This window comes from Aulonocara sp. 'chitande type north' Nkhata Bay, linkage group LG20 (assembly GCF_057382095.1).
Source record: "Aulonocara sp. 'chitande type north' Nkhata Bay isolate Kocher_YH1m ecotype deep benthic linkage group LG20, A_spYH_male_GT1.1, whole genome shotgun sequence".
NCBI classification, from domain to species: domain Eukaryota; kingdom Metazoa; phylum Chordata; class Actinopteri; order Cichliformes; family Cichlidae; genus Aulonocara; species Aulonocara sp. 'chitande type north' Nkhata Bay.
Window position 1 is genome coordinate 15,272,217 of NC_141363.1, and position 26,112 is coordinate 15,298,328.

The 26,112-nt window shown below is 41.1% G+C and overlaps 3 protein-coding genes across 4 annotated transcripts in view; all 3 read right to left on the bottom strand.

Moving 5' to 3' along the window:
* Positions 1-85: 85 nt before the first annotated feature.
* Positions 86-17,755, bottom strand: fam50a (family with sequence similarity 50 member A). Its single transcript, XM_086278082.1, has 13 exons — positions 17,516-17,755; positions 16,696-16,780; positions 16,477-16,576; positions 9,185-9,306; positions 8,286-8,359; positions 7,836-7,902; positions 5,944-6,005; positions 5,731-5,807; positions 5,097-5,151; positions 4,844-4,892; positions 3,200-3,270; positions 2,136-2,246; positions 86-301 (listed from the first exon to the last, which is right to left on the bottom strand). The coding sequence occupies exons 1-13, from the start codon at positions 17,624-17,626 to the stop codon at positions 293-295; spliced, it is 993 nt and encodes a 330-aa protein (XP_086134208.1). The 5' UTR covers positions 17,627-17,755; the 3' UTR covers positions 86-292.
* Positions 17,756-18,120: 365 nt separating this feature from the next.
* On the bottom strand, positions 18,121-21,881 carry cav4b (caveolin 4b). Its single transcript, XM_086277578.1, has 4 exons — positions 21,280-21,881; positions 20,913-21,196; positions 19,750-19,937; positions 18,121-18,695 (listed from the first exon to the last, which is right to left on the bottom strand). Exons 2-4 carry the CDS (start codon positions 21,189-21,191, stop codon positions 18,512-18,514), a joined length of 651 nt encoding a protein of 216 aa, XP_086133704.1. The 5' UTR covers positions 21,192-21,196; positions 21,280-21,881; the 3' UTR covers positions 18,121-18,511.
* A 427-nt stretch (positions 21,882-22,308) lies between these two features.
* Positions 22,309-26,112, bottom strand: part of LOC147305333 (SLIT-ROBO Rho GTPase-activating protein 3-like) — a 31,342-nt gene continuing 27,538 nt past the window's right edge. For both annotated transcript variants that reach the window (XM_086276947.1, XM_086276946.1), the window contains exon 24: positions 22,309-25,340. In XM_086276947.1, coding sequence (XP_086133073.1) covers positions 25,116-25,340 — 225 coding nt within the window. In that variant the 3' untranslated portion in view covers positions 22,309-25,115. The remainder of the gene's footprint in view (positions 25,341-26,112) is intronic.

Consider the following 26,112-nt stretch of genomic DNA (forward strand, 5'->3'; position numbering starts at 1 on the left):
AACATCTCATGGCAAGTCTATTAAACCTAAGTATCAGGTGAGGAAAAACAAGTCATTGCACAAATTTCACCAAAGACCTTTGAGGTGTTAGCCAGGTTCATTTTATTCAGCAGATGTTCCAACAAAGGTTTAGGAGTAATCAACTATGTACACAAAAAATTTTGTTTTCAAATAAAACCAATCAAATGTTGAAAAGAAATACTGACATTAAAACAAATAATAGAACAAGTAAAGATGGAAATTAGCAACTATTTGCGTCGAGGACCGGACATAGCGATGGAGCATCGGCGTCTCATCGGATCTGGAAAACAAAAAAATATTATGTAACGCCAAAAGAATCAAATACAAACACGCTGATTAGATAGAGTGTATCATGCATGCTCCTCATCAAACTGCCATATTTTTTTCCAGGTCCTGAGGCTGAAAACAATGAAAAACAAATAAGAATAAAAAAATCGCCTTGTGCAATACCACAAAAGGCCACTAGATGCTCAACAAACACTTGAGCTTTTCCCCTATTCCCACTGCAAACAGTCATCCAGTCATTGGAGTGTCAATAAACTATTTACTCACTAACAATCAATGATAAAGTAATATCTAAATAAGCTGAAACAGCTGCTTATTTGAAGTATTACAGAATTTTGCTCATTTTTAACCTCCTAAGACCCAAACTCTTTCATGGCAAGTATTTTTAATTTCTCTTTGATATTTGGGCTGATTGGAACCTGATGAATGTAAAAACAAAGAATTTCCTGATTTCTGTTTCTAAGAAAAATTAGAGCCACATACATTTGTTTAAAATTTAGATAAAACAGTGGCAGTATAATGTCCTCGTAAGTGGATATCAGGCCCTTGTAGAGCAAGATTTAGTATTTTGGTCTAAATAACCCAAAATGTGATGTCCACATATGTGGATGCCAGGTCCTAGGAGGTTAAAGCAGTTCTGATTATGTTCATTTCCAGCCTCAAAGCCTTTTTTTCTTGGACTACTAGAGTTTCCAGAACCATCAAGTCAGCCTGAAACCAGCGGTTAGACCTCACTGCTCTGAAGCCGCCTCGTGTAAGAAAGCACTGATGAGGGAAGAAGCTGTACCATGCAGCTTGCAGAGCAGAGTCCCAGAGGTGCTCATTAAAGTTTCACTACATTTGTAATATATGTGCTTAACAATTTCCATGCAATTTTCTGCATTTAAAAATTAAATGCATGCCATAAAGTGAAAAGCATCTTCTCAGTCACAATGTGACAGTACAAAGCTCTGGACTTCCTTCCAGCATCCCTCTGAACAATTACAAAGAAAACTCGTGCCACAAATCATCCTGTCAGCACGCAGCAATGAGCCTGATGCAGGGAGCAGAAATATCATTACATTTCTCCCATGCTGTTTCTCTTCACTGACTCATCATTGAATCCAGGAGCAACTTTAAAACCCTGCTCATTACTCAGGCCACAGCTACAGTACCACAGCTTTCATGTAGAGCAGCTTGCTCTGACCTTGGATTTTCCCCTTTATTATGCTCTTATAAGGATGCCACAGGATCAGACTGCCAGGTACACTCATAGATTTCCCATGATGCACTGAGCAGTATACATGTACCTTCTTCTTTTCACTCCTCATGTGCTTTTGCCAGCACTGCATGTCATTAACTCTTGTCTCACTGTGCTCTTCATTTTGGTCTTTCCTTTCTCCTCACCTCATTCAGCAGATGGCTGGCCCTGTCTGACCCTGGTTCAGGGTCACTTCCTGTTTAAAGGGAGTTCTTCCCATCCTGCTTTTCACAGGTAATCCAATATTTGGGGTTTTTCTCTCTAATATTGTGGGGCTTTTATGTCCCATATAGAAGCGCCTTGAGATGACTGTCACTGTGAAACAGCACTATATAAATACAACTAAACTGAAACTGAACTGCACACATGGAAGATATTAGAGTAATGAGGTCCAGTCATCTCCCCTCTGCCTCGCATTCTGGTGCTCCACCTGCAGTTAATGATGAACCTGAGAAAAGCTGGGTCAGCTTCAAAGCTTTGCTTGCAGCGTTGGTGGTGAGGCCACACAGAGCCAACGAGACTCCAATTTAAAATGAAACTGGGGAAATAACCAGCTGATTAATTTTTGCTTGGCAGAAATGACTCTTACCGTGTATTTGTCCCATTTCTTCTCAGGATCGTATGGCTCCCAGCGACTAGCAGGGAAGATATGCTTGTTCTTCTCATACCAGCTCCTCAGCACCACTTTCCCTGCATGAGACTTGAGGTAAAAGAGCAAAGCTGCACTTAATATTTTTGTTTGTTTTCACAATACAGCATGGGTGGAGAATACATTTTACAGAGATATTCAGACATTTCTGTCCCTAAAACCAGTCAGGACAGCCAGACCTCCAAAGCCTTCAACGATACACAATCCATATGACATCAGACCCCCACTGCTCAGTTTGTGGGTACACAGTGGATTGGACCCATGTGTCTCAGCCACATATGCTTGGCAAGTCAACAAGTCCAAACGTGGCTCTAGGGTGTGGTATTGGTTTCTTCTACATTAGTGTCAGTGTAAAGATGATTTCTGGGTAAGCAAAATCTGTTTTCAAACTCTGAAAACACAACTGCAAACTACTCAACATTCTTCCTGTCAAAGAGGACAATTTAGGACATTTTAAAGGATTTTTATCCTTCTAAATTAAGTGAAGAGAAAAAAAATCCTACTAATACATGATGAAGAGACTGACTCATTTCAAGTTAGACGTTGCACAGGACAGTAAACTATTAAATTAATGCTGTTTTTACATTTTACAATCAGAATTCAGTGACTCCGACACTGATGTATCAGTCCAATTAACAGTGTGTGTCTATTTTTGTGTCAGTTTTACATTTTATCTCCATTTTGGTCCAGAATTGATGCTTGCTTAATTTTTTCAGTCTACCTATATGTAGCGCGCTGCCTTGTTTCTTCTGTTTGCTCTCTCTCTGATCTCGGCTTGTGTCTGACTTCAACATCACACTCTTTCTGTTCATTCCTCTATAATCTTATAAACTCCCTTTCCTGTATCAGATACACAAATATTTCATCTTTCTTATGAGTATTTCTAATCAAAGCAACTGTAGAAACAGACTTATGACATTTCTTTTTTTGAGTACTTTAGGAGTAGCTCTAATCAGCTAAAAAAAAAAGGAAACCATTTCCCATAAACTGTTTTTCCCCCTCACCTCATCTTTCTCCACAGTGGCATCATTGACCAATCGGATATCATCGTGGACATCAAAGCTGAACAGAGGGCCTGCGGAGAAGAAATATCAACTGGGTGAAAAAGCAGAAAACTAAGAAGCATGAGGCATTTAAGAAAGAAAGAATTTCCGACACATAATTGCCTCATGATAATATAAACTACAGAGACTATAACATCCCCCATGGGCCCAGATTTAACCCCTATAGGGCTGGTGGAGGGACTCTCTGCTTTTGTTTCCAAGCTTCTTAGACTATCAAAGTGCAGTGATTAATGAGACTCTGTTAGAATGAAGCCTGAATGTTATAACTAGTGATGGGATTTCCGGCTCTTTTTAGAGAAACAGCTCTCTCGGCTCCGAACCGGCTCTTCAGGTTGTTTTGTTGCGTTAATTAATTTATTATTAACAACAATATAAAATTATGCACAAAAAGAATGTTGAAATTATTTTTTAAAAACTGTTCATTTACCTGTTACCACACACCAAATCTGGTCGATGGTACTTCCTGGCTTGTGTAGCCACTAGTTAACAAAAGCTCAACACTGCGCTCAGCATCCTGGAGCACTTCTGTTGTGCTTCGGAATTTGCATTTGTTTTGGAGTTTGTACTAAACTAAATAAACTATAAAATACAAAAACCAACTATTTACATTTCAACTTTTAACTATTTAAATTTTCAGCTTTTTCCTTTTAAACACATTTAAAGTGAAACAGCACAAAACACTGCAAACCACAACACAATTAAATATATATTAAAATATGCAAAACAAAAAAAAAGATGCACATTCTCTGTCATATAGGCCGGGGATGATTTTTTGGGAGAGTGTTTTCCTGCTTGGAATTCCATACACAGGATTCACTGCATGAATAAACTTTCTGAATCCTTTATCATCCGCAACTGAACAATAGTTGTGGATGATTACTATACCTTTCTAATGTGACGTTGTTGTCTCTTTCTCTCTCTCTCCCTCCCGCTCTGTTCCTGTGCTACTGCGAGTGTAACTACCGCCCCTCCCCCCTCTTCCCAGCGCAAAGCACAAGGCTCGCATGCGGAGTGAAGCGGAAAAAAAGTGCGAGAGGGGGTGAGAGAAAAAAAAACAAAAAAAAACACGACTTGCATCGTTGACTTCAAAGATCCGGCTCTAAGAGTCGTTTCGTTCGCGACCGACACATCACTAGTTATATCAGATTAGGGGTAGCCAAATGTGGACAATATTCCTGGTCTCGCGCTTTTCTCTTTAGACACCCGCAGTCTAAAGCAACAACATACAAACATGTCCAGAATAAAATCCCCCGTCCACTTATCGCGATTGGACGAGCTGTGCTATTTAACTTTAAATTGAATATGAAATATTGTGTAAAAAAGGAACGACACAAAATGCTATTAGTTTAAAAACAAGGATTAATAAACACTAAACCACAGTTGATTTCTAACAAAACATTCTGGTTTAATGAGGGACTATTTATGTTTGGGCCTTTGTGTCACATGTCACTGTGGCTTGGTTCATCTTTTATATACACTCTATAGCACAACAAAAATGTTTTATATTAGAGCTTTTCTATCGTCTGTAGCAGGAAATTGGAATATTGGATGTCAACAGTGTGGAAGCTGTTGATGCCTGATTACCTGATTTGCCTCTGGCTTTGGTCACAATGAAGTCATAAAAACTGTGATGCTGAAGGAGACAAGGAGACAAACAACTTTACATCAAAAACAAAATTCTCTTTCTGATTACAATCTACTAGTGTGACTACACTTAACTATCAAAGTGAATTTGAATGGCGCACAGGTGTTTAAACAAGAGAGGGAGGAAAAAAGGGAAAAAACAAAGTTAAGCAAAGGTTTGGCAGCAGTTAACTGGGTGTGTCACAGCACTTACATGTGGGATTATCAGATCTTCTTTAATGTACATCAGCTGCTCTACTCCAGCAGATCTGTAGAAAAAAATCCCATTTATCATTTTGTCACATCCATTAACTCCAAGGTGCCTTTTTTTAATGCCTCCATGGGAACTGAAATAAAACACTGGGGCTGACAGCAATGCTTCAGTTTATCACTCTAGTGTTAAAAGATGGAGAAACTGAGAAGGACACATGATGTGCGCCAAGTCAGTTCTGGCAAGTCAGAAATTGGCCAGCTGTTCACTGCAGGAGGTCTCTTACAGACAGCACTTACACCACTGTCAAAGCTTTTTTGCAACTGTTTGGCTAAACTACAGAAAAGCTTCTATTTGGGCTGATGGAAAATATTCTTTTATTTTCAAACTCCCCTAAAATCTTTTTTTCCTTACACAGACAACATCTTAGTTTGTTTTTCTTCACTCTACTTTTACTCATCGGTGTCAATTTCAGCTGATGCCGCATTCAGTTATATGATGGCCTGTAGTGATGAACACTCCCACCATGGAACCTTCTTTTCGTATGGCATAACTGCAGCTACTTTTGTAAATACCTGCATTCTCAAACAGTCCGAGTGAAAAACAAAAATGATCCTATTTTCATGTCTAAACTCACCGGAGCTCGCTGAAGTCCTTTCTGAGGACTTCCAGGGCTTTCTGCAGGAAGTTCTGAATGGTGTTACCTTTCTTCATCTGAAGCAGAAATACACAAACGGAGAGAAAACAAAAGCATGAGGAGAGAAACCGGTGTGTAAAGTGTTGCTACGCACGGTGCAGATAACATTTTTTTCTCCTTAAAAACCTCAGTGCCAGTTGGTTCAATCTTTACCTTGACAGTTTTCCGATGTCCAGAGCCATCCCAGTAACTGAACGTAATCTCAATCTCTTCATCTGATGACACAGATGCACACAGTTATTACAGATTTAGAGAGACATAGGGTTGCGCACTGCTGTACTGCCACACTGATTTCATAATAATGCAATAGCAACTTTTTAATTAGGATGTTCGTTTTCAGATCACCGGGGCCCTGCAGCCTGATGCACACTGCACCCAGCCCCTGCAGTGCCTTCTAAAAGTAATGAGGCCCCAAGAGGGTGAGTCTGGTCTCCGTGACCGGACCGCACAGGCTAGACGCAGACAGACATCCAGTGGAGCTCAAAGACCTTGGTGGTTGTAAAGAAGGCCCAACAGTGTCTCCATTTTCTGAGAATCCTCAGAAAAATGGACGTGAAGAGGGAGCTGCTGATTGTCTTCTACCGTTGCTCCACTGAACATGTGCTGACATGCTGCATCTGTGTGTGGTTCTCCAGCTGCACCATGGCACACAAAAAAGCACTACAGAGGGTCATTAATATGGCCCCAAAAATCATTGGACATCCTCTTCCCTCCCTGAAGGACCTGTACAGCATCCTACAGGACTGCACACATCCAGGACACCGGGTGTTTAAGCTGCTGCCGTCTGGCAGGAGATTCAGGCTGCTGATGTCTCGGACAAACAGACTCAAGGAAACCTTTACAACAGGGCAATAGCTTTGTTAGCTCAATGCTAACAGCTGACCTCATTGGATACCTCCCTGGTGTTTTTGTTTGTTTTGTTTTTGTTTTTGGGGGGCAATAACATAACAATAATAATAATAATGATAATAATAATAATGTGCAATAAACATTCACTCATTCTTTTATTTATTTATTAAGTCATTCCTTTTTTTGTTCATATCTTTCTTGCACTTTTAAAAAAATCCACTTTAAGTTACTGTGTTGTGTGTAGTGCCAACGTGGGACGCTTTCCAACTTCGTTGTACTATTGTACTAGGTATGACTGTCCAATGACAATAAAGAGTCATCTTCTCCTAAAGCTTGGCAAATAAGCGTTCTTCCTGGCTCTGAATCACTCTTTGTCAGGCCCTCACCCAGGACTAATATGACTTGGGAGACACTACCTGAGGCAAAAGCATCTAACCACATTGCTTCTAGGAAATCCAAGTATACACAAACTGCTCCACTACAATAAGGTGGAGGATGTGGCTCCTCCGACAGAACTTCAACAGCATTCTGAGGGTCAGTGAGTCTGAATGGACCGTGTTCCTAACCTCCACTGCTGAAGCGGCTGCATGGAGCTGTAGCTAATACTTGTAGTGGTGGTAATCCCTGAACCAGATGGTAGACACCAGAGGTGAAGGGAGCTTTCAAGCTAAAGCAGGAGTCTTATCGAGTACTGCCCGAGAAGAGTTTGGCTGTGGCGGTTGCTGGTATGGGACGGTTCAGTGAAGTTGTACAGAAAAAAAAGAGTTGAGATCACAGCGATCATGGCAGTTGAACTTTGACTGTTTTCATTGTACTAGTTTGCGTGCAAATATAGAGACCTTCAGAGCTTTTCAGTAAGCCATTCATTCAACAGCTCTGGGGATGTCAGGAGGAAAACAGTTCCCATTGTTATTTAAAGGTTGTGAGATGACGGTTAGGCGGCTGGGTCAGAGCAAACAGCGATGTGCACAGCACCTTGTCACACTGCCACTAGCACAGTGACACTCCCATTGCAAAGAACTAAAAAACATGCTGGGCTCAGGGGAAAACACTTTGGTCGGCACTTCACTTTGAGGAAAGTGTCAACTGTCCTCACGGAAAACATCCAAAATGGATCATTGTGTAGCTCCTGCCTGCCTCCTTGTATTCAGCATTAAAGTGATCATCATTACTTACTTTGTAATCCTGATACTCACTCTTAATTTTCTCCTGTTTGAGCTCCCACTCCTGCCTGAGCTCCTCTCTGAGCCGGTTCTCCTCCTCCTGAGTACACAAAGCCCATCAGTGGAGCAAAAATACTTACAAACAAGTTTTACATTTAAAGACGATCAGATTACAGAAGATTGACAACACCACCAACTGATCAACAGTGACACCAACTCTTAACTTTTGAGCTCCAATTATTCAGAAATCTGTTTGTTATTTTGCTGACATGGACAACTGACAGTGAAGTGGAGCTACTTGTGGAGAGGTAATCATTCATCACTTCTTAGCCTTCGTGTTTCTTAAGATTTGCAGTGTCTGGCAGCTTGCCAGGTAAAACAGAGCACAGCTGAACATACATGCAGAGCTAAGAAGAGCCAGAAGTGCAACCATATTATGTTATCACACGCTCATGGAGTTAATGTGATTTACAACCACCTCACCTCTCTGTCTCGATCAGGCAGGAAACTTGTGTCCACATCTGGATTTTTCCCCAGTTTTTTCTTCTTGACTGGATCTACAAGACAAAACCAAAGATCAATAAGAAATCATGTGACATCTAGATTATTTATGTTTTAGCAGTACAAGAAAAAAAAAAATCACAGTTATTAAGCAGACTTTAAAATCCAAGACTGTGTTAGTCACCAAGTCTAATTAAGACTCTTACAATCTCTAATGAGAAAGACCAAACCAAGTCACTGTATACATGAAGATAGACAAGGCCATCATGACTGAAACCCCATTGTGGAGACGTAAACTGAGGCCATCTTTGAGGGGTGGCTCAAGATTTTCGCACATTAACTTTTGATCTTTCTGGAATTTTATTTGGCAATAAGAAAATAACTGTGATCACCACCATCAGTCTGCACTTGTTGCCTCACGGTGGTGACGAAATCTCTGAGTGGGGTGTTTTGTTACCTTTAATCTGTATGAACACACAGAAAAGACTTTGGCTGCTCCTGCACCACTGCTGCTCTTAACATAACTCTTATGGTTACACGTGGGGTCTGGCCAGCAGTACTGAGTATTATCAATCCCTCTAATCTGATGATCTAAACGACTTGTAAGGAGTGACGTATAACTAATTGTATAGTTCAGAAAAAGAGAAGCGACAAATCAACAAGTTCAAATGAACCTTTAACAAGTATAACGAGATCTCTGCCGTTTCTGGAATTCAGATTAGTCTCCCTGCAGGGCTCGGTCTGAACATGTTCATTTCAGCAGTAAGGCTCTGACCTAATCTAACAGATTTAGAAGAGATTTTAAACAAAGTTACAGATAAAGAAAGAAAACTGCTTCAGATGACTGAGGCCTTAACGTCCCAAACAGAACGAATGCTCACAGTCTTGCTCTTCCTCTTCATCCTCCTCCTCCTCTTCCTCGTCCTCGGGATTAAATGACAAGCTGGCTATTTTCCTCTTCTGCTCCTCCTTTCTCTTTTTCTCTTTCTGCTTCTCGAGCTTGCTGGAAAGAGAAGAGAAAATATAAATATTGACCCATCGAGACACAAGAGGGTGTCCGTGAAAGCAAATACTTACAGTCAAACAATTATTTGCTGCTGAGCTTGGCTGAGCTGAGCTAGAGCCCAGAAAAGAAAATTTACTGTTTACACGCTGTGATAAGCTGCTTGTAGGTTTCATATGTTTGGCAACACAATTCAGGTTGGACAGCCACAAGGAGTGTTATTCATCTGTATTTTATTTGGGTCCTTAGAGGGACTGCTTAGAGTTTCCTTAAACTGTTCACACACACGTGCACTGAATTTGTTCTTTCTGTTGACCAAAACGAACTTGCCTGTATTTAATGATCTGGCAGCATTCGTTCACAAATGCAGAATTACTGCCAACTTAGTAAGAATACACATGTGAGGCATCTGGTGAGAATTTTAAAAACAAAAATTTAGAAGAGTTTGTTTCCAAGAAGCCCAACATTTCAAAAACAGGATCTGCAGGTCGCTGCACAGTCTGCATTCTTTCTGTTTCATCTGCACGGAGACTAACAGCCAAGATTTTAAAAAAAGAAAACATTGATTTCAATTCAGCTGAAGTGAAATTATTACAGTGCACATAACTGAAGCGAGGAAGCTCCTGAAGTAGAAGGGTAACGTGTTGCTTACCAAAAAGGCCAAAAAGCTAACAATTTCCATGGGAAGTACACACATCAGATACATTTCAGAAGAACTGAACTCAGGAACTACATTCACTATCCATCAATGTAAATTAGGCCATTTTAATAGTTTGATAAGCCAGTAAACAATAAACCAAAACAAAAAGGTCCTTCCTCCCTGCAGCTGTCAGACTGCACAATCAAAACTGCTCCCAACAATCACAGATGTTTACATCTGCGCTGTAACTGCAATAATTCAATCAACCAATTCGCACTACAACCTGGTTTGCCTCTTATCTGTAGTTAATTTTATTTTATTTAATAACTGTACAGTACTCTGTTTATAGTAACCATTGTCCTTAATGTAAATATCTAAGAAAAATTGTGTATGTTTCTGTTCTGTGTCCTGTTTGTATATGTGTCTTTCTGGCTGCTGTTACAACCAAATTTCCCCTTGTGGGACAATTAAAGAATTATTCTATTCTATTCTTCTATTCACACACCACACCACCAAGGAGAGTTAGATCAGCCACAGACCAGATGCTACATTATCTGGATACACTTATCCTAACTTGGGTAATCCTCTCATTAATTTCAGCGTTTCCCCTGCACATTCGCACGACAGGGCTGACCCTGGTTGCATCTAACTAATCGCAAATATGGATAAGTATCCTCGCAGCAGAGCGACTGATTTCATAAAAGAAGATCAAATTATAGTGCAGGAAAATATGACGAGGTAAAACACATAATAGAAACTGAAATTCACACGGCGATGTGAGTGTGAGGAAAAGCACTGTGGAGTGTTACAGTATTAAAAATGTGCACTTTAACTGCTCCGGTCAGTAAGACTGGAAAACAGCTGCTATATTCAGAAGAAAGAAAACAAAACTGACTGTGTGAGTCAACAGACTTATCAATATCACAACTCTATCAATAGGACATGAGAGAATCTGATGGATAGCAATCAATTATTTCTGCAGCATCGGTGCCGTTTAAGAGAATAAAGAATTCATATTAAAAGAAAATTCAAACGTAGGCTTAGTCTACATGCAAGTTTGATATGAGGTAAGCAAATACAAACAGGTGCTATGTCATATATTAATTGATTAATAATTAATTAATTATTGCTCATAGAATAAAACTGCTGTAAAACCATTCGCAGACAATAGGAATCAAATAATAAAGTGGTGTTTAAGAATCTATGTCCATCTGTGCTCGTTGGGCAAAAACAAAAACTTTAGACCCTCCTCCAAATGTCCACGCCCAGAAGTCTGGCTGATCTTCTGGGAACGGTGACGCTAATTTCTGGAAATGTAGTTGTTGTTAAATTACTGGAAATCCAGCTGTTTTCCTCAACCAAGGTTGAAACTTGAATTTAACCAGATGAAACACAAAAGGAAGCTCACCGCTTTTGTTGCTGCCATTAGTTCAGGGAGGTCCATGAACCAATGAACATGCTCCATGCACCACTCAGCAGGCCATTTGTAAATATGTGTACAAATGGTTGGTTTTTTGTACTGTTTTTATCAATAAATGTCAGCAACAAAGGACATACAAAGGACATGTGTTGATTTCTCCCTAAGATGGCAAACTGAAACACTGAAACACTCCACTCCCCCACCCCCTCAATCACTCAGTGAGTGATTGAGGGGGTGGGGGAGCTGCTAAAAGCGGTGAGCTTCCTTTTGTGTTTCATCTTGATGCATTCTCAATCATCCAGGGAAACAAATCTCCAAAAGTCACCAACTTGGAGTGTTTCAGTTTGCCATCTTAGGGAGAAATCAACACACATGGGTGTATGTCCTTTGTTGCTGACATTTATTGATAAAAACAGTACAAAAAACCAACCATTTGTACACATATTTACAAATGGCCTGCTGAGTGGTGCATGGAGCAAGTTTTGGGTGGCTTGCGACCTAAAATCCAAGTACACAGATGCAAAAAAAATCAGGCCACTGTGCGATGTGTTCACTGCTACAGGTACACATGTGGTAAATGCAGACGACAGATACCGTGGCAGTGCCAGGATTGTGAGTGATTGCTGAAAATGTTGAAATGTACTCACTCACTTTTTATCATTATTTGTAAATATGTGTACAAATGGTTGGTTTTTTGTACTGTTTTCATCAATAAATGTCAGCAACAAAGGACATACAAAGGACGTGTTGATTTCTCCCTAAGATGGCAAACTGAAACACTCCACTCCCAAACCCCCTCAATCACTCACCCCCACTCCCCTCCCTCCAGAATTCCTAGGTAACGACCTAATATACATATGAATGACTCCAGCATTTGACTGACTGCTCTCCGGCTTTTAAAGGTAGAAACGCAAAATGATGACTCCGCAGGGGTCTAAGGTAGAAAACCAAAATGACTGCTCTCCGGGGGTCTAATTAAGCAGTACACAAAAGGACACCCCACAGCTGGTTCTCTGACATTTACTGTCATTACTTCCGGCACCGCTCCGAGCTGGCAGCCAGTATCAGCAGCTCCGACCTGACCGAGTCCTTTTTTCTCTTTAATAGTTGTTTCTTTGTTGTTCTTGTGTTTCTTGTTTTTGGACTGTTGTCCCCACAATGGAGCTCAGAATTCTATGGACAATCGTGTTCTTTATTACATTATTTACGGCGTCTGTGTCCGGAGAGCGCGTGGAGGTCCGACCTCCCATTGTTTACTCTACCCTCGGAGCCTCCGCTGCCCTGCCTACCACCGAGCAAGCCAACATCCCCCACGAGGTGAGGAGGAAGAGACACGGTACTCGGGCCGGGATCGGGCGTCGCAGTAAAGTTAGGAGGTACCGGCCAGCGATTCCATCTATTATTATGGGGAATGTGAGATCTCTCCCCAATAAAGTAGACGAACTAGCGGCTCTTACCCGACATCAGAGGAGCTACAGGGAGTGCAGCCTAATGTGCTTCATAGAGTCGTGGATAACTGCGCTAACTCCGGACTCATACGTAAACATAGATGGTTTTCATCTGATCTGGGCCGACAGAACAGCGGAGAGTGGTAAGAAGAGAGGAGGGGGTCTGGCTGTGTTTGTGAACGATAGATGGTGTAACTCTGGGCGTTTATCTATCAAAGAGACGCTGTGCTGTAAGGACATTGAGCTGCTAGCAGTTAGCATGAGACCGTACTATCTACGGCGAGAGTTTACACACGTGATTGTGATAGCTGTGTATGTCCCGCCCTCTGTTAACACTACAGCAGGCTGTGAGGTCCTGCACACTGTAACCAGCAGAATCCAAACACAGCACCCTCAGGCCCTTTTCCTGATCTCTGGGGGCTTTAATCACATCACATGTCCTCCACTCTCCCCACCTTCACCCAGTACGTCAACTGCCACACCAGAGACAATAAAACATTGGACTTATTGTATGCCAACACCAAGAAGGCATACAGCTCATCACCTCTCCCTCCCCTGGGGGGCTCAGATCACAACTTGGTTCATCTCCAGCCTGTGTATAAACCTCTAGTACACAGAGAAACAGTTGTGAAACACCCATTAAGCAAATGGTCGGCAGAGACTGAAGAGGCCCTGAGGGACTGTTTCCGTTCTTCTGTGTGGGACAACCTCTGCAGCCCCCTGGAGGATGACCTCAACAGCATCACGGACTGCATTACAGATTACATGAACTTCTGTGTGGACAACACCGTACCCATCATAAAGGTACGGTGTTTTTCTAACAACAAGCCATGGATAAATCCTGAAATTAAGGCTCTCCTCAAGGAGAAGAAGAGAGTCTTTAGATCTGGAGACAAACAGGAGCTGAGAGTTGTTCAGAAGAAGCTGAAATGGAAGATAAGGCAAAGGAAGGAAAACTACAGGAGGAAGATGGAAGAGCAGCTGCAACAGGACAACTTCAGAGGGGTTTGGAACAGCCTGAAGACAATCTCAGGACAAAAACCAACCCCCAGGCTGCAGGAGACTTGGGGTGGGTGAATGACCTAAATAAATATTTTAATAGGTTTGATCAACCACCCACCCTTCCCCCAGCATCGTCCCCCCTGCTGCAATCTCCCTCATCTTCAGGGCCTGCCTGTCTTTCATCACAGGACTTCACACCTCCCAGCTCCCAGTCATTACACCCACCCCCGGCTTCTGTGGACTCCAACATACACCCCCCTCCCCCAAAATCCACTCTTTCTATCTCAGCACTTCAAGTGAGGAACGAGCTTCGCAAGATCAAGGTGCGGAAGGCTGCAGGTCCAGATGGCATCAGCTCCAGGCTCCTGAGGTGCTGCACAGATTAACTGTGTGGCATCCTAGGATATCTGTTTAACCTGTCACTGGGGAAAGTTCCACAGCTGTGGAAGACCTCCTGTGTGGTACTGGTACCAAAGACCTCCCAACCTAAGGACCTCAGCAGCTACAGGCCGGTAGCCCTGACATCACATCTGATGAAGACCCTCGAGAGGTTGGTTCAAAACCATCTGCGCCCCCTGGTGAGTTCTTCATTGGATCCGCTGCAGTTTTCCTACCAGCCTGGCATCGGGGTGGAGGACGCCATCATCTACCTCCTGCACCAAGCTCTGACTCACCTGGAGAAGCCTAGAAGCACTGTGAGGATCATGTTCTTTGATTTTTCCAGTGCTTTCAACACCATCCAGCCACAACTTCTGAGAGACAAGCTGGAGCTATCGGGAGTGGACCACCACATGTCCTAGTGGATACTGGACTACCTCACAGAACGCCCACAGTATGTGAGGACACGGGGCTCTGATACGCTGGTCTGCAGTACGGGGGCCCCACAGGGAACTGTGCTGGCACCGTTTCTCTTCACCCTCTACACTGCAAACTTCTCCATCAACTCCCCACGCTGCCACCGACAGATGTTCTCTGACGTTCTCTTCAACTCATCCCAGGTGAGGACGACTCAGAGTACAGACAGTGGACTCTGGACTTTGTAGACTGGTGTCAGCAGAACCACCTGCTGATCAACGCCGGGAAAACCAAGGAGTTGGTGGTGGACTTCCGGAGACGCAGACCCACCACACTGACACCAGTGAACATCCAGGGAGTGGACATTGAGATAGTGGACTCTTATAGGTACCTGGATGTTCACCTGAATAATAAACTGGACTGGAGCCACAACACTGATGCTCTGTACAGGAAGGGTCAGAGCAGACTCTACCTGCTGAGGTCATTTGGAGTACAGGGAGCGATTTTGAAGACCTTCTATGACTCTGTGGTGGCATCTGTCATTTTTTACAGTGTTGTATGTTGTATGAGGAAGGACATTTCTGCAGGTCCTTCCTCCCTGCAGCTGTCAGACTGCACAATCAAAACTGCTCCCAACAATCACAGATGTTTACATCTGCGCTGTAACTGCAATAATTCAATCAACCAATTCGCACTACAACCTGGTTTGCCTCTTATCTGTAGTTAATTTTATTTTATTTAATAACTGTACAGTACTCTGTTTATAGTAACCATTGTCCTTAATGTAAATATCTAAGAAAAATTGTGTATGTTTCTGTTCTGTGTCCTGTTTGTATATGTGTCTTTCTGGCTGCTGTTACAACCAAATTTCCCCTTGTGGGACAATTAAAGAATTATTCTATTCTATTCTTCTATTCACACACCACACCACCAAGGAGAGTTAGATCAGCCACAGACCAGATGCTACATTATCTGGATACACTTATCCTAACTTGGGTAATCCTCTCATTAATTTCAGCGTTTCCCCTGCACATTCGCACGACAGGGCTGACCCTGGTTGCATCTAACTAATCGCAAATATGGATAAGTATCCTCGCAGCAGAGCGACTGATTTCATAAAAGAAGATCAAATTATAGTGCAGGAAAATATGACGAGGTAAAACACATAATAGAAACTGAAATTCACACGGCGATGTGAGTGTGAGGAAAAGCACTGTGGAGTGTTACAGTATTAAAAATGTGCACTTTAACTGCTCCGGTCAGTAAGACTGGAAAACAGCTGCTATATTCAGAAGAAAGAAAACAAAACTGACTGTGTGAGTCAACAGACTTATCAATATCACAACTCTATCAATAGGACATGAGAGAATCTGATGGATAGCAATCAATTATTTCTGCAGCATCGGTGCCGTTTAAGAGACTAAAGAATTCATATTAAAAGAAAATTCAAACGTAGGCTTAGTCTACATGCAAGTTTGATATGAGGTAAGCAAATACAAACAGGCGCTATGTCATATATTAATTGATTAATAGTTAATTAATTAATTATTGTTCATAGAATAAAACTGCTGTGAAACCATTCGCAGACAATAGGAATCAAATAATAAAGTGGTGTTTAAGAATCTATGTCCATCTGTGCTCATTGGGCAAAAACAAAAACTTTAGACCCTCCTCCAAATGTCCACGCCCAGAAGTCTGGCTGATCTTCTGGGAACGGTGACGCTAATTTCTGGAAATGTAGTTGTTGTTAAATTACTGGAAATCCAGCTGTTTTCCTCAACCAAGGTTGAAACTTGAATTTAACCAGATAAGACTGAATCCTGGATCGTAACAGAGGCCCCAGAGCATCAGTAAGAAAAACTCACAGCTGGAGTTCCTTGGACTGCTCCTTCTTGGCCAGCTGTTTCTCTCGCTCTTTTACCAGCGCCTCCTGCTTGGCTTTCATATCATTCAGTGTCACCAGACCTGATCAAGAGATTTAAGAGAACAAAGAAACAAACAAAAACCACAACAGGTAAATTAAAAAGTAAGCAAGAATGCCAGAAACAAATCATCCTAATCTAAATATAACACAACACACTCACCAACTGTGCTGGACTTCAGCTCTGCCTCTACAGCATCATAGTGAGCCGAGAACTTCTTGTCAATGTTGGACTTGACCATGTTGTCCTATGAGAAAACACACACACACAGTGAAGGCTCAGTGAAGAGCAGGTCAGGCATGTTGTTATCCTGGTGTGGTCACAATATTAGAACAGATCAGAGAGCCCTTACAGCCTTTGTCTCAAAAATCTTAGAATTCAAACAGAAATTTGGACAAATCTCTCATTTTAAACATTTTTTCCCATGTTTTATGCGATTGTAACGGTAAAGTAGTTTGTTTCGTGTATAAATACCTGGATCGAACTACATAAAAAAAAGTTAATTATGTATCTGTGTCTGTGTATCTTGATGACACAGCAGATTAGCTCATAATACTGCTGATCACCATAAGCTAAACTCAGCACAGTAGTAATACACAGTACAACTGTCTATAAGTGGTGCTACATTTGTATTGTGCTTCTTTGTTACTTTATCTGCACAAATAAGAAAAAATGTTAGAGATAGCATTTGATCTTTGCCACCACTACCTAGATTCAAATATTGTACAGGCGTGTAGTTTAAGGAGCTTAAATAGCAATACAATATTTTGTGAGAGATGTATGCCCTCTAAAATCATCACAGATCCATCCTGGCCACCCCACGGACAATTTCCTGGCTCCGCCACTGTCCTTCACTCGCTTTGCTCCCGGCCTTACGCGACTGCGTTCTGTCGTTTTGACCACTTATAAACGGCTAAAGTAGCTCTCATTGACACTGAACTATTATTGGACTTGTTATAATCAAGGGGGAGAAGTTCCAAACCTCTGCAATCTTCTGCTTTAGTTGCTCCAGCTGCTCTCTTTCTTTTTCACGCTTCTTCATGAGCTGCATGGCCCTGCCAGCCTCACTGGCAGCGCCTTTGTACTGCGCCATGTTTTCAAAATGAGCTTAAAAAGATATTTGTTCAAATACAAGATTAATAATAAAATCTCTCAGAGACTTTTCCAGAACTGTAAAGACAGCGTATCTCGCAAATCACAACAAGAAAAATGGCGACGGCGAAGTGCATGCCGGGTAGTTACGTATTAAACGATGCCTTCAAGGGCTTCAGGGAAGCTCGGAATAATTGTGGAAAAAAATTTTCTCTCTCGAAGCAATTAACACTAAGTTCGCATGCTTCAACTACTGATTAAGCAATCAATCAAAATGTTCTGATTAATTTGTGAAAATCATCCATAGTTTTTTAGGAAAAGCTGAAAAAAAGCCCCAAAGCCAAGTTTGAAACAAATGAATAGGACTTATATTTTTGCTTCATAAATTATTTTTAAGACGAGATAATTATTTGAACATTTATATTTTATAGTATGTGTAAACTTTCTACTTAAAAAAAAAAACTAACTAAAAACAAAATATTTGTGACCTTAATATTTCTTGAAAGTTGTTTGATTTACACTCATATCTATTTCATTTTGGAAAATAAATAAATACCCAATATAAAAAAAAAATACCCGTGGAAGTCTTGACATTTTTATTTGTAGTTTGTTTCAGCTTTCATACAAATAAACCAGAAATCAAATGATTAACAACAACAACAACAATAATAATAGTAGTAGCAGTAGTAGCAGTACATTTCTTTATAGCCTGATGGTGGAAATAATAGCAGAAATTGGTTTACATGTAGAAAACATTTTGAGTAGGATTAACAGAGCAGGTTAATAAAACATAAATAAAAAAAAACATGAAGAAAAAGAAAGAAATGAGAAATAGGCCCCCAATTTAAGCATTCACTCAGTCACCCACTGAGTGCATATCTTGCATTCATACTGTGTCTTTGTCTTTCATTTGAATCCAGTCCTTGTTCGACAGTGAAATTGCGATTTGGCTGCAGCAGAGAGCAACAGATGCACAGAATGGAGAGATGACAACGTTGACGGCACACATACACAAGGACCGCAGGCATGGAAGGAAAGTGTTGCTCAGCTGTATGCAGGGAACCAGAAACCTAGGCACAGACAAAGATCAGAGTAAGTTAGTGAAGACGGCTTAGGCAGCAGAAACACCTGTGTAATGTGTCTGAACACTCATGTGGCAAACAGCTACAGGAAGAGAGGCTGAGTTTCTCAGAAGTAAAGAGGGGCAGAAGTTCACCAGCTTGCAAAAATAAATCTATAAATTGTGAAACAATTGTTCAAACACCAGTAACAAAAACACAAGACTTGTCCAAAGCTGCAACAGCTGCACATTTACAAAGATTTTACATATCTCATCATCTATAGGACATAATCAAAAGATTCACACAAATTGGAGAAATTTCTGCGCGCATGTAACAAAGCTGAAAATTTGTACTGCTGAATATCTGCTGGCTGTGGTGCGACCACACTTGCAGTACAACAACAACAAAGTCTTATTTGACCCAAAAATCCTTTTACATTTATAAGTGAGACATCTGCAATACTGCTAACAGGATAGCCAAGACTGTAAATAAGGTTTCTTTTGCTTGTGTATGGAAGAGGATTAGGGCCACTGGAAAAAGAAAAGTGGGCTCTTCCGTAATTATGACCTTAGTCCACTGAGGTTTCATTTTAGTGAACCTTCCTCAGTGTCTACAAGAGAGTTTTATTCATGTGACATTGGTATAATGTCAAGCAGGAATCTGCAAAGAAAGCTATTAAACATGTGACTGTCTGCAAACGTATTTCTGCACATGTGAATTGCGCCATAAAGAACTGCCCCTGCCCCTTAGTCCTAATCCTAACTGTATACACACAGTAAAACAGGATGCTGGTATGAACTGGGCAGAGACGAATATGTAAGGGGTTACGTGACAACTTTGTCCATCTCTGATATATAGTCCATGCACTCAAATGTTATATTGAACATGTTTTAAAGTAGAGACTGTGTCTGATGTTTCATTAGAGGCTAACTACACTCTTTCTTGCTAGGAAAAAAAAAACATGCCAATAATCCTAATAATACTGTGGATGTGTGTTTGTGGTTATTTGCAGATAAAGCAATGTGTGTCCAGAGGAGAAATATTTAATAACTCTCCAACATACCAGACATGAAGGCAGGCAAGAATGGCCAGGAAAATGCCACAAACGAGAGCGCAGGGCACAGCAAAAAGCAAGGAGAGGCACTGGTACGTCCAGATACGAGCATTCTCAAAGCCAGTGACGCTGTAAATCCACACTTGGTCTATGCTGTGAGGTTTGCTGGGTTCTGCCAACACATCACTGACCTCCACCTGTAAAAGGTAACAGGAGAGAACGCTGAGGCTGAACACAATAAACTAGCCAAAGTTAATTCTATTTTTATCAGGATAGTTTCAACTGCTATCTTGATCAGTTAGATCTTTAACATGACAACCATGCACAATGTGCTTTGGGAACATGCAGGTTTTGGTTTGTGTATCTGTACTGAAAGCTATTTCATTCCTATTCCTAGATATTCCATTATAACAGAAATAATTTATTATATTTTATGTTTTTTCACTCAGACAACTCATGTTGGAAACTATGTTTGCAGCAGGAAATTATCTGGAATATCTGTATCTGAGCGATCACTCTGGGAATACCATTCACAGCATTTCTGGTCAGCTTAATGTTATATTAAAAATGATTAAAAATGATCTAGTTAACTTCAAAATAAAACAATATAAAATGATTTAAATTCGTTTTATTATCAAAATGTCACAAAGTTTGGGAAAATGAAATGTTTCATGTCTGGCTCATCTGAGGTTTTCTGTTGCATTAACTCTTTCAATCAATAAGGGTTATTTCACTGCTGTTTTGTTGTGTTCTTTGGGGTTTTATTTGTGTCATCTATAGATTGTCCCATTTAACTCTTTCCAAAGAGAAAGAGCCCCCTCCCAAAAAAGCCAAAAAGAAACCCAGGGAAAAAAATAAATAAACAGGGACATCTGTCTGTCGGATGGGAAAATGAGGGTGAAAATGATTGTGTAGCCTCACAAGTGTGCAGCATTTTAAAAACCAAGATAGTCTTATAAAGAGTGTACAAATTCCCCCAAAATACATTTTTATCTCAGATATTTTGTCATAGATATAGATAACAGTTCTGAGACTGGTCAGATCCAATTAGAAGGTTAAAAAAACAATTTTCTGGTAGGACTGTGTCTATGCATGTGACATCTGGATTTTAGGACTCAAGGGCAGATGTTGTGACAAAGCAGACTGATAATAAAGAGAACAAACATCAGGACCTTTAGGTGCTGGTTGATACCACGAGGATCCCTGCTGACAGGACGAGTAGCTGCTGCTGTAGGAGGAGCAGCAGGTGGAGCTGGAGCTATGGGTGGAGTCGGGGCCCTGGGCGTAGTCAGAGCTCCAGGTGGAGTTGGAGCTTTGGGTGCAGGGGTTGAGGATTTGGATGCAAACTCTGGGGGAGGAGGGGGAGTGTTTATCTGTTCTTCCCCTTCGTCGTTTTCATCGCTGTCGTCAATCTTACACTCCACCAGGCAGTCGTCGCTCACCATCATCATCTTCGCTAAAAGCAAATGTAAATGTTTGCATTCGAATCACGCAGAATTGTTGAAGCCAACTAGATTCAACCCACAGACAGAGACTCACTCCTCCAGCTGATTGCAGGCCAGTGTAAAAGCGAGCTGAGCTCTGGCACTTCCACCTGTTCTTCAGCCTCCCGAAAAAGAAGTCAGTCCAAAATCTGTAAATAGCAGCTGGTAATTTTAAGACGGCATTTTTAAATGGAAAGCTCTGCAGTGCGGCCAGTGGTCGCATTAGATACAGTGCAGCCAGTGGTCGGATCTAACACGTGTGCATTTAGAACATTTCTATCAAAAAGGTGAAAAAATATATCGGTGCGTCCTATGAAACTTTCAATTCAAGATTTACGATTCACCACAGAGACAGCAAAGATATGAATAAATCATGTCTGACTTACCTTTTTTTTTTAAAACAAAATGCTATCTTAATCCTTTCTCACTGACAGAGACCCTCAGAGAGAGAGAAAGATGGGGCAGGGGTGCTCTGCTTAGTGCTAATCTGAAATGTCAATGAGATCAGTTCAGCGGCTTCATCACAATGTCCCTCGAAGCTGAAGTGGAATTTACAGGACATGCAGAGACACAACACAGACACCTACAGTGTCTGACACCGACTTAGTGTGTCAGGAGTGCAAATGCGGTACAGTAGCTCTCTATGTGTGTGTGTGTGTGTGTGTGTGTGTGCGTGTGTGTGTGTTGGGTGGCTGTGTCAAGGGGTTATTTTAGGAGAAGGAGCAGACGGGTCCGAATGATCGCATTACAGAATTGGTGTGGTTTCCTAAAACAGAAACAATGACACATGCACCCACAGAGACCAATTATGTCGTAAACATGTTTCAATTAACATTAATACAACACTGATTCACCACAGTGATGAGTCAGACTGCAAGAGAGACTGTCACACGCAGGAAGTTGGGGTTGTTTATTTTTCCAGAGGCAAAATCTTTGAGTGACTACTGGAGAGCCATGTTCAGAAGCACAGCGCAACCACTTGTACCCCCATCATGCCCGAGTTCAGCTGAACCACGTGTGGCAGTCACACCAGTCAAATGAACAACAATCCCCTTAAATACAACAACAATCTGTTAACCATTCATCACTTTGTCATCTTTATTCATTTTTTTTAACCACATATACAGTTGGACGCAGTAAACTTAGTGACATCATCGAACAGTGATCCAGAACAACAGGGTGTTTTAACCATAGATGCAGAATCAATAAAAGAAGGGAAAACAAAACAACTCTTCTTTCATTTTTCCAATACTGAAACACAAAAAATGTGAGATGATGTATGTAAGATTTTAAAATGCTTTTAGAGTCAAAGGAGCTGTTCACCTCGCTGCAGGAATCCTGAAACACGTTTGAATGGGACCTGTGGGGAAAAAACATGCTTCCTGGTCCTAAAAATAAAGCCAATGCAGAAGTGCCTAAAAACCTGCATTCTCTCTGAAGGCCACCAGATGGCAATAGCTGTTGTTGAAAAAGACTGTAGGGGTCTTTGGGTAAAACTTTACTTTAGTCACTTGTTTTGGGTCATATACAATAATAATAAAAAGTAAAATCTTGGTTATATCATGTCTCAAAAAGGAAGATTAGCAGTGGCATTTTCTGCTCATGCACTGTCTAACGACTTGTCAGGCACAAGATATTGAGCAATGAGCAAGCAGTTTCACTGCTGCTTGTCCTCATTGGAGCCAGTGTCTTGCAACCAAGATGGCGACAACAGAAATGTTCATCTTGTGGCTTCAAAACGGGACCTCAGACACCAACAGGTGACATCACGGTAGCTACGTCCATGTTTTATAGTGCCTATGATGATGCCATAAACACAGCAAGGGGGGCCCAAAGTGTGGATGAATGAGACAAGAGTTTCAATTGTGGCACCAAAATGGCGCCATGGTGTTCACAGTTTAAATCAGAGAAAGAGTCGGACACCTCTCTGATATAGGGGCCGTTTTGGCTCTCGAGACAAGGGCACAGTTTCCAGCTGAAGAGTAAGTCGACCTAAGACCTGAGAGAAAACCCTTTCTTATTCCTTCTAAGCCAAACCTGAGTTAGCCTGTCCTTAACTCTGCATAAGCCCTGAGATTTGGCCAACATATCAGGCCACGTCACATATGAAGGGGAATGTGTTTTTCTTCTCTGTGTTTTTTCAACACAACATGCTGTTATGCAAAGACCAAGTATACCAACCTCAATGCTAACAGCGTATCTAGCTAACACACACGGAGTCTCAAAGTGTTCAGTTTTCAATAAATTAATATGAAATAAAAAATCAACAGAATAATAAATGTAAATGTTAAGTTGTAATTTGTGAGATGATTTAGGATATAATCATTATAAAAAGTTGTTTGATCATTTTTTTTAGCTTGAAAGGAATTTTTCAAAAAATATTCACAAAATATTAAAAAAACCCTTTTTGTTTTATTTTTTTTTCTCCAATAACACACTATTTAATGACAGAGGTGTTTTTCACTACCTTTTTTTTTTAGCAGTATGCTACCGTCCTAAAGCAGCTAACAGCTAACCTTGCTAGCTGTTGAGCTAGCAGGGTTAGCTGCTAACCAAACCAAACCAATTCTAAATTAGCTACTGCTGTAACTCCAATAAACTTCTTTTATATAAAGCAACAAATATGATGTGCCTAGCATGTTGTTCTCCAAAAAGAGTCAGCTGGAAAAAACAAATGGGTTAGACAGTAAACTTTCGTTAACTGGTGAAGTAGTTAGCTGATGTCATGTTTAAAATCGGCCATTTCCTGTTCCATACAAACCATATTGGATCAGTGTTTTTCCAGGTATACTGCTAATAACTTAAACTTTCTAAATGAGGCCTGTTCACTCAGTTGTAGCTCATATCACTTCGGGATAAATTTCCCAGGACATTCACTCCTGAGAAAATTGACAACATTCCTAAATATTTATCACTTGTAAATATTCCTTTCCACTGTAGAATGATGGACTTCAGACTGTTTGGAATGTGTAAAAAAAACCTTTCCAGACTGATGGACAGCAACAGATGCCTCCCAAGATCATTGCAGATGATACATGGTGACACTTGCTTGTTGATTCAGTTAATCAGGTGGATTTAAATAGCAGCACCTGGACACTATTTCTGTTACTTCATATGAAAGCAGTAAAGGAGTACTTAATTCTTCACACACTTCAATACCTCAATAAAATGTGTTGTATTTTGTATTTCATCTGAGGCTTTATTTACTTAATTTTAAGATCTGCTAAAGATTATTTTTATTATGCAGTGATGTGTCAAACCTTTAGAATTGAAACAGGGAGCACTTTCTTTTTATCATGCTACAATGTTTTGCTGCTAATACTGAACACTTTGGGTTCCATACACATCTGCCTGGGTCACATTTTTATTATAATATGCAGAATTGAAAATTATCAGATCTTTTCAAGTGAATTAAACATGTAGAGTAAAAGATGTGAAGGCACTCCTAGACACAGGCCCCAGATCAGTTTTCTTTTCTCTTTTAAATAAGGAAAAAGGTTTTTGGGTGAACTGATCTCAGACCTGCCACTAGGGGGCAGTTTTAGTCTTCTGTTGTTGATGTACAGTTAGTATCATGGCAACTGTGTTTAAATAGTCAGTCTGGTGAAGTCACATCCCTGATTGAGAACAAAAGCAGACCAGGCCATAAAAAAACAACAACAAAGCAAAAAAAGAGACCAAAACCAGACACACTGGACATACACGGCACAGAGAATAGTGGCACTATGAGATGGCAGAGACTCACTTATTATACACGTGTCCAAAAAAAAATGGGAAAAAACAGAAGAAAAAAAAATCAAGATCTTTCCCAAATGCACAATTGGCATCAGCGGGATAATTATCATTGTCAGACAATGAATCAATAATTTCCTGGCTGTCCCCTCCTTAGTCTCAGTCCACCGGTCTGAAAAGGGCCCGTCCCCTGAGACCGAATCCTGCTTTTTTGGCCACAGGGGCAGCCTGAGGAACAGAGGAGGAGGTGGACAATGAAGAGGAGGAAGAGGAGGGTGCAGGGGCTGCAGTGGCCACAGGTGCAGTGATGCCGGACCCCTGCAAGGGAGGCTGGCGAGACAGGAGCTCCTTGAACACCGAGTTCATCTGACGGTTGATCATCTCCTGAGAGAGCGAGAGGAGGAGGAGGAGGGGAGGTGAACATCAAAGTTTTTCTGTTACATACTGCATTATTCTACTGCTGCATCCTGACACTGTTAAAGACTGGAAGGTCCTTTTTTTTCATCACTTTTTTGTGAAGGCTCTAACTTGGAATCTCATAACTGAGCGACTCTGAAGGTGGAGTTTTGTATACAAAGTCAATTTAATCTAGACTTTAACAGAAAGTCCACTGACTGAACAACATAAGTTGCTGGTGGTGTTCTCACTGCAGAATGAATTCACTCTCACATCTAACATCATAGTTACTTACTCAGAATCAAGAAGTGATGTGATCCAAATATCATATAAAGCAGCGGTCCCCAACCCCCGGGCCACGGACCGGTACTGGTCCGTGAGTCGTTTGGTACCAGGCCGCCAGAGTTGTGGCTCGGGTGTAAATTTTAAGGTTTTCGGGGGCTTTTATCGTTAACTCGGTTTCCCGTGTTGAAGTTGTGTGTCTTATTTTGAAAGAAATATTTATGCGTTACCATAGCGACCAGAGAGCTTTAAGGGGCAGAGAGGAGGATGTTATTCTCAATGTTGTTGGTGCATTTCAGGACGCTGCTAATAAAGTTACACAATCACACAGTGAATTTGCGTTTATTATTATATTTACAAAATACCACAGTTTTTGTCTTGATCGTATCATTTTATTTTGTTGTATTTATCACAGACACCTTAAAGGCCCGTCCGTAAAAATATTGTCTGACATTAAACCGGTCTGTGGCGCAAAAAA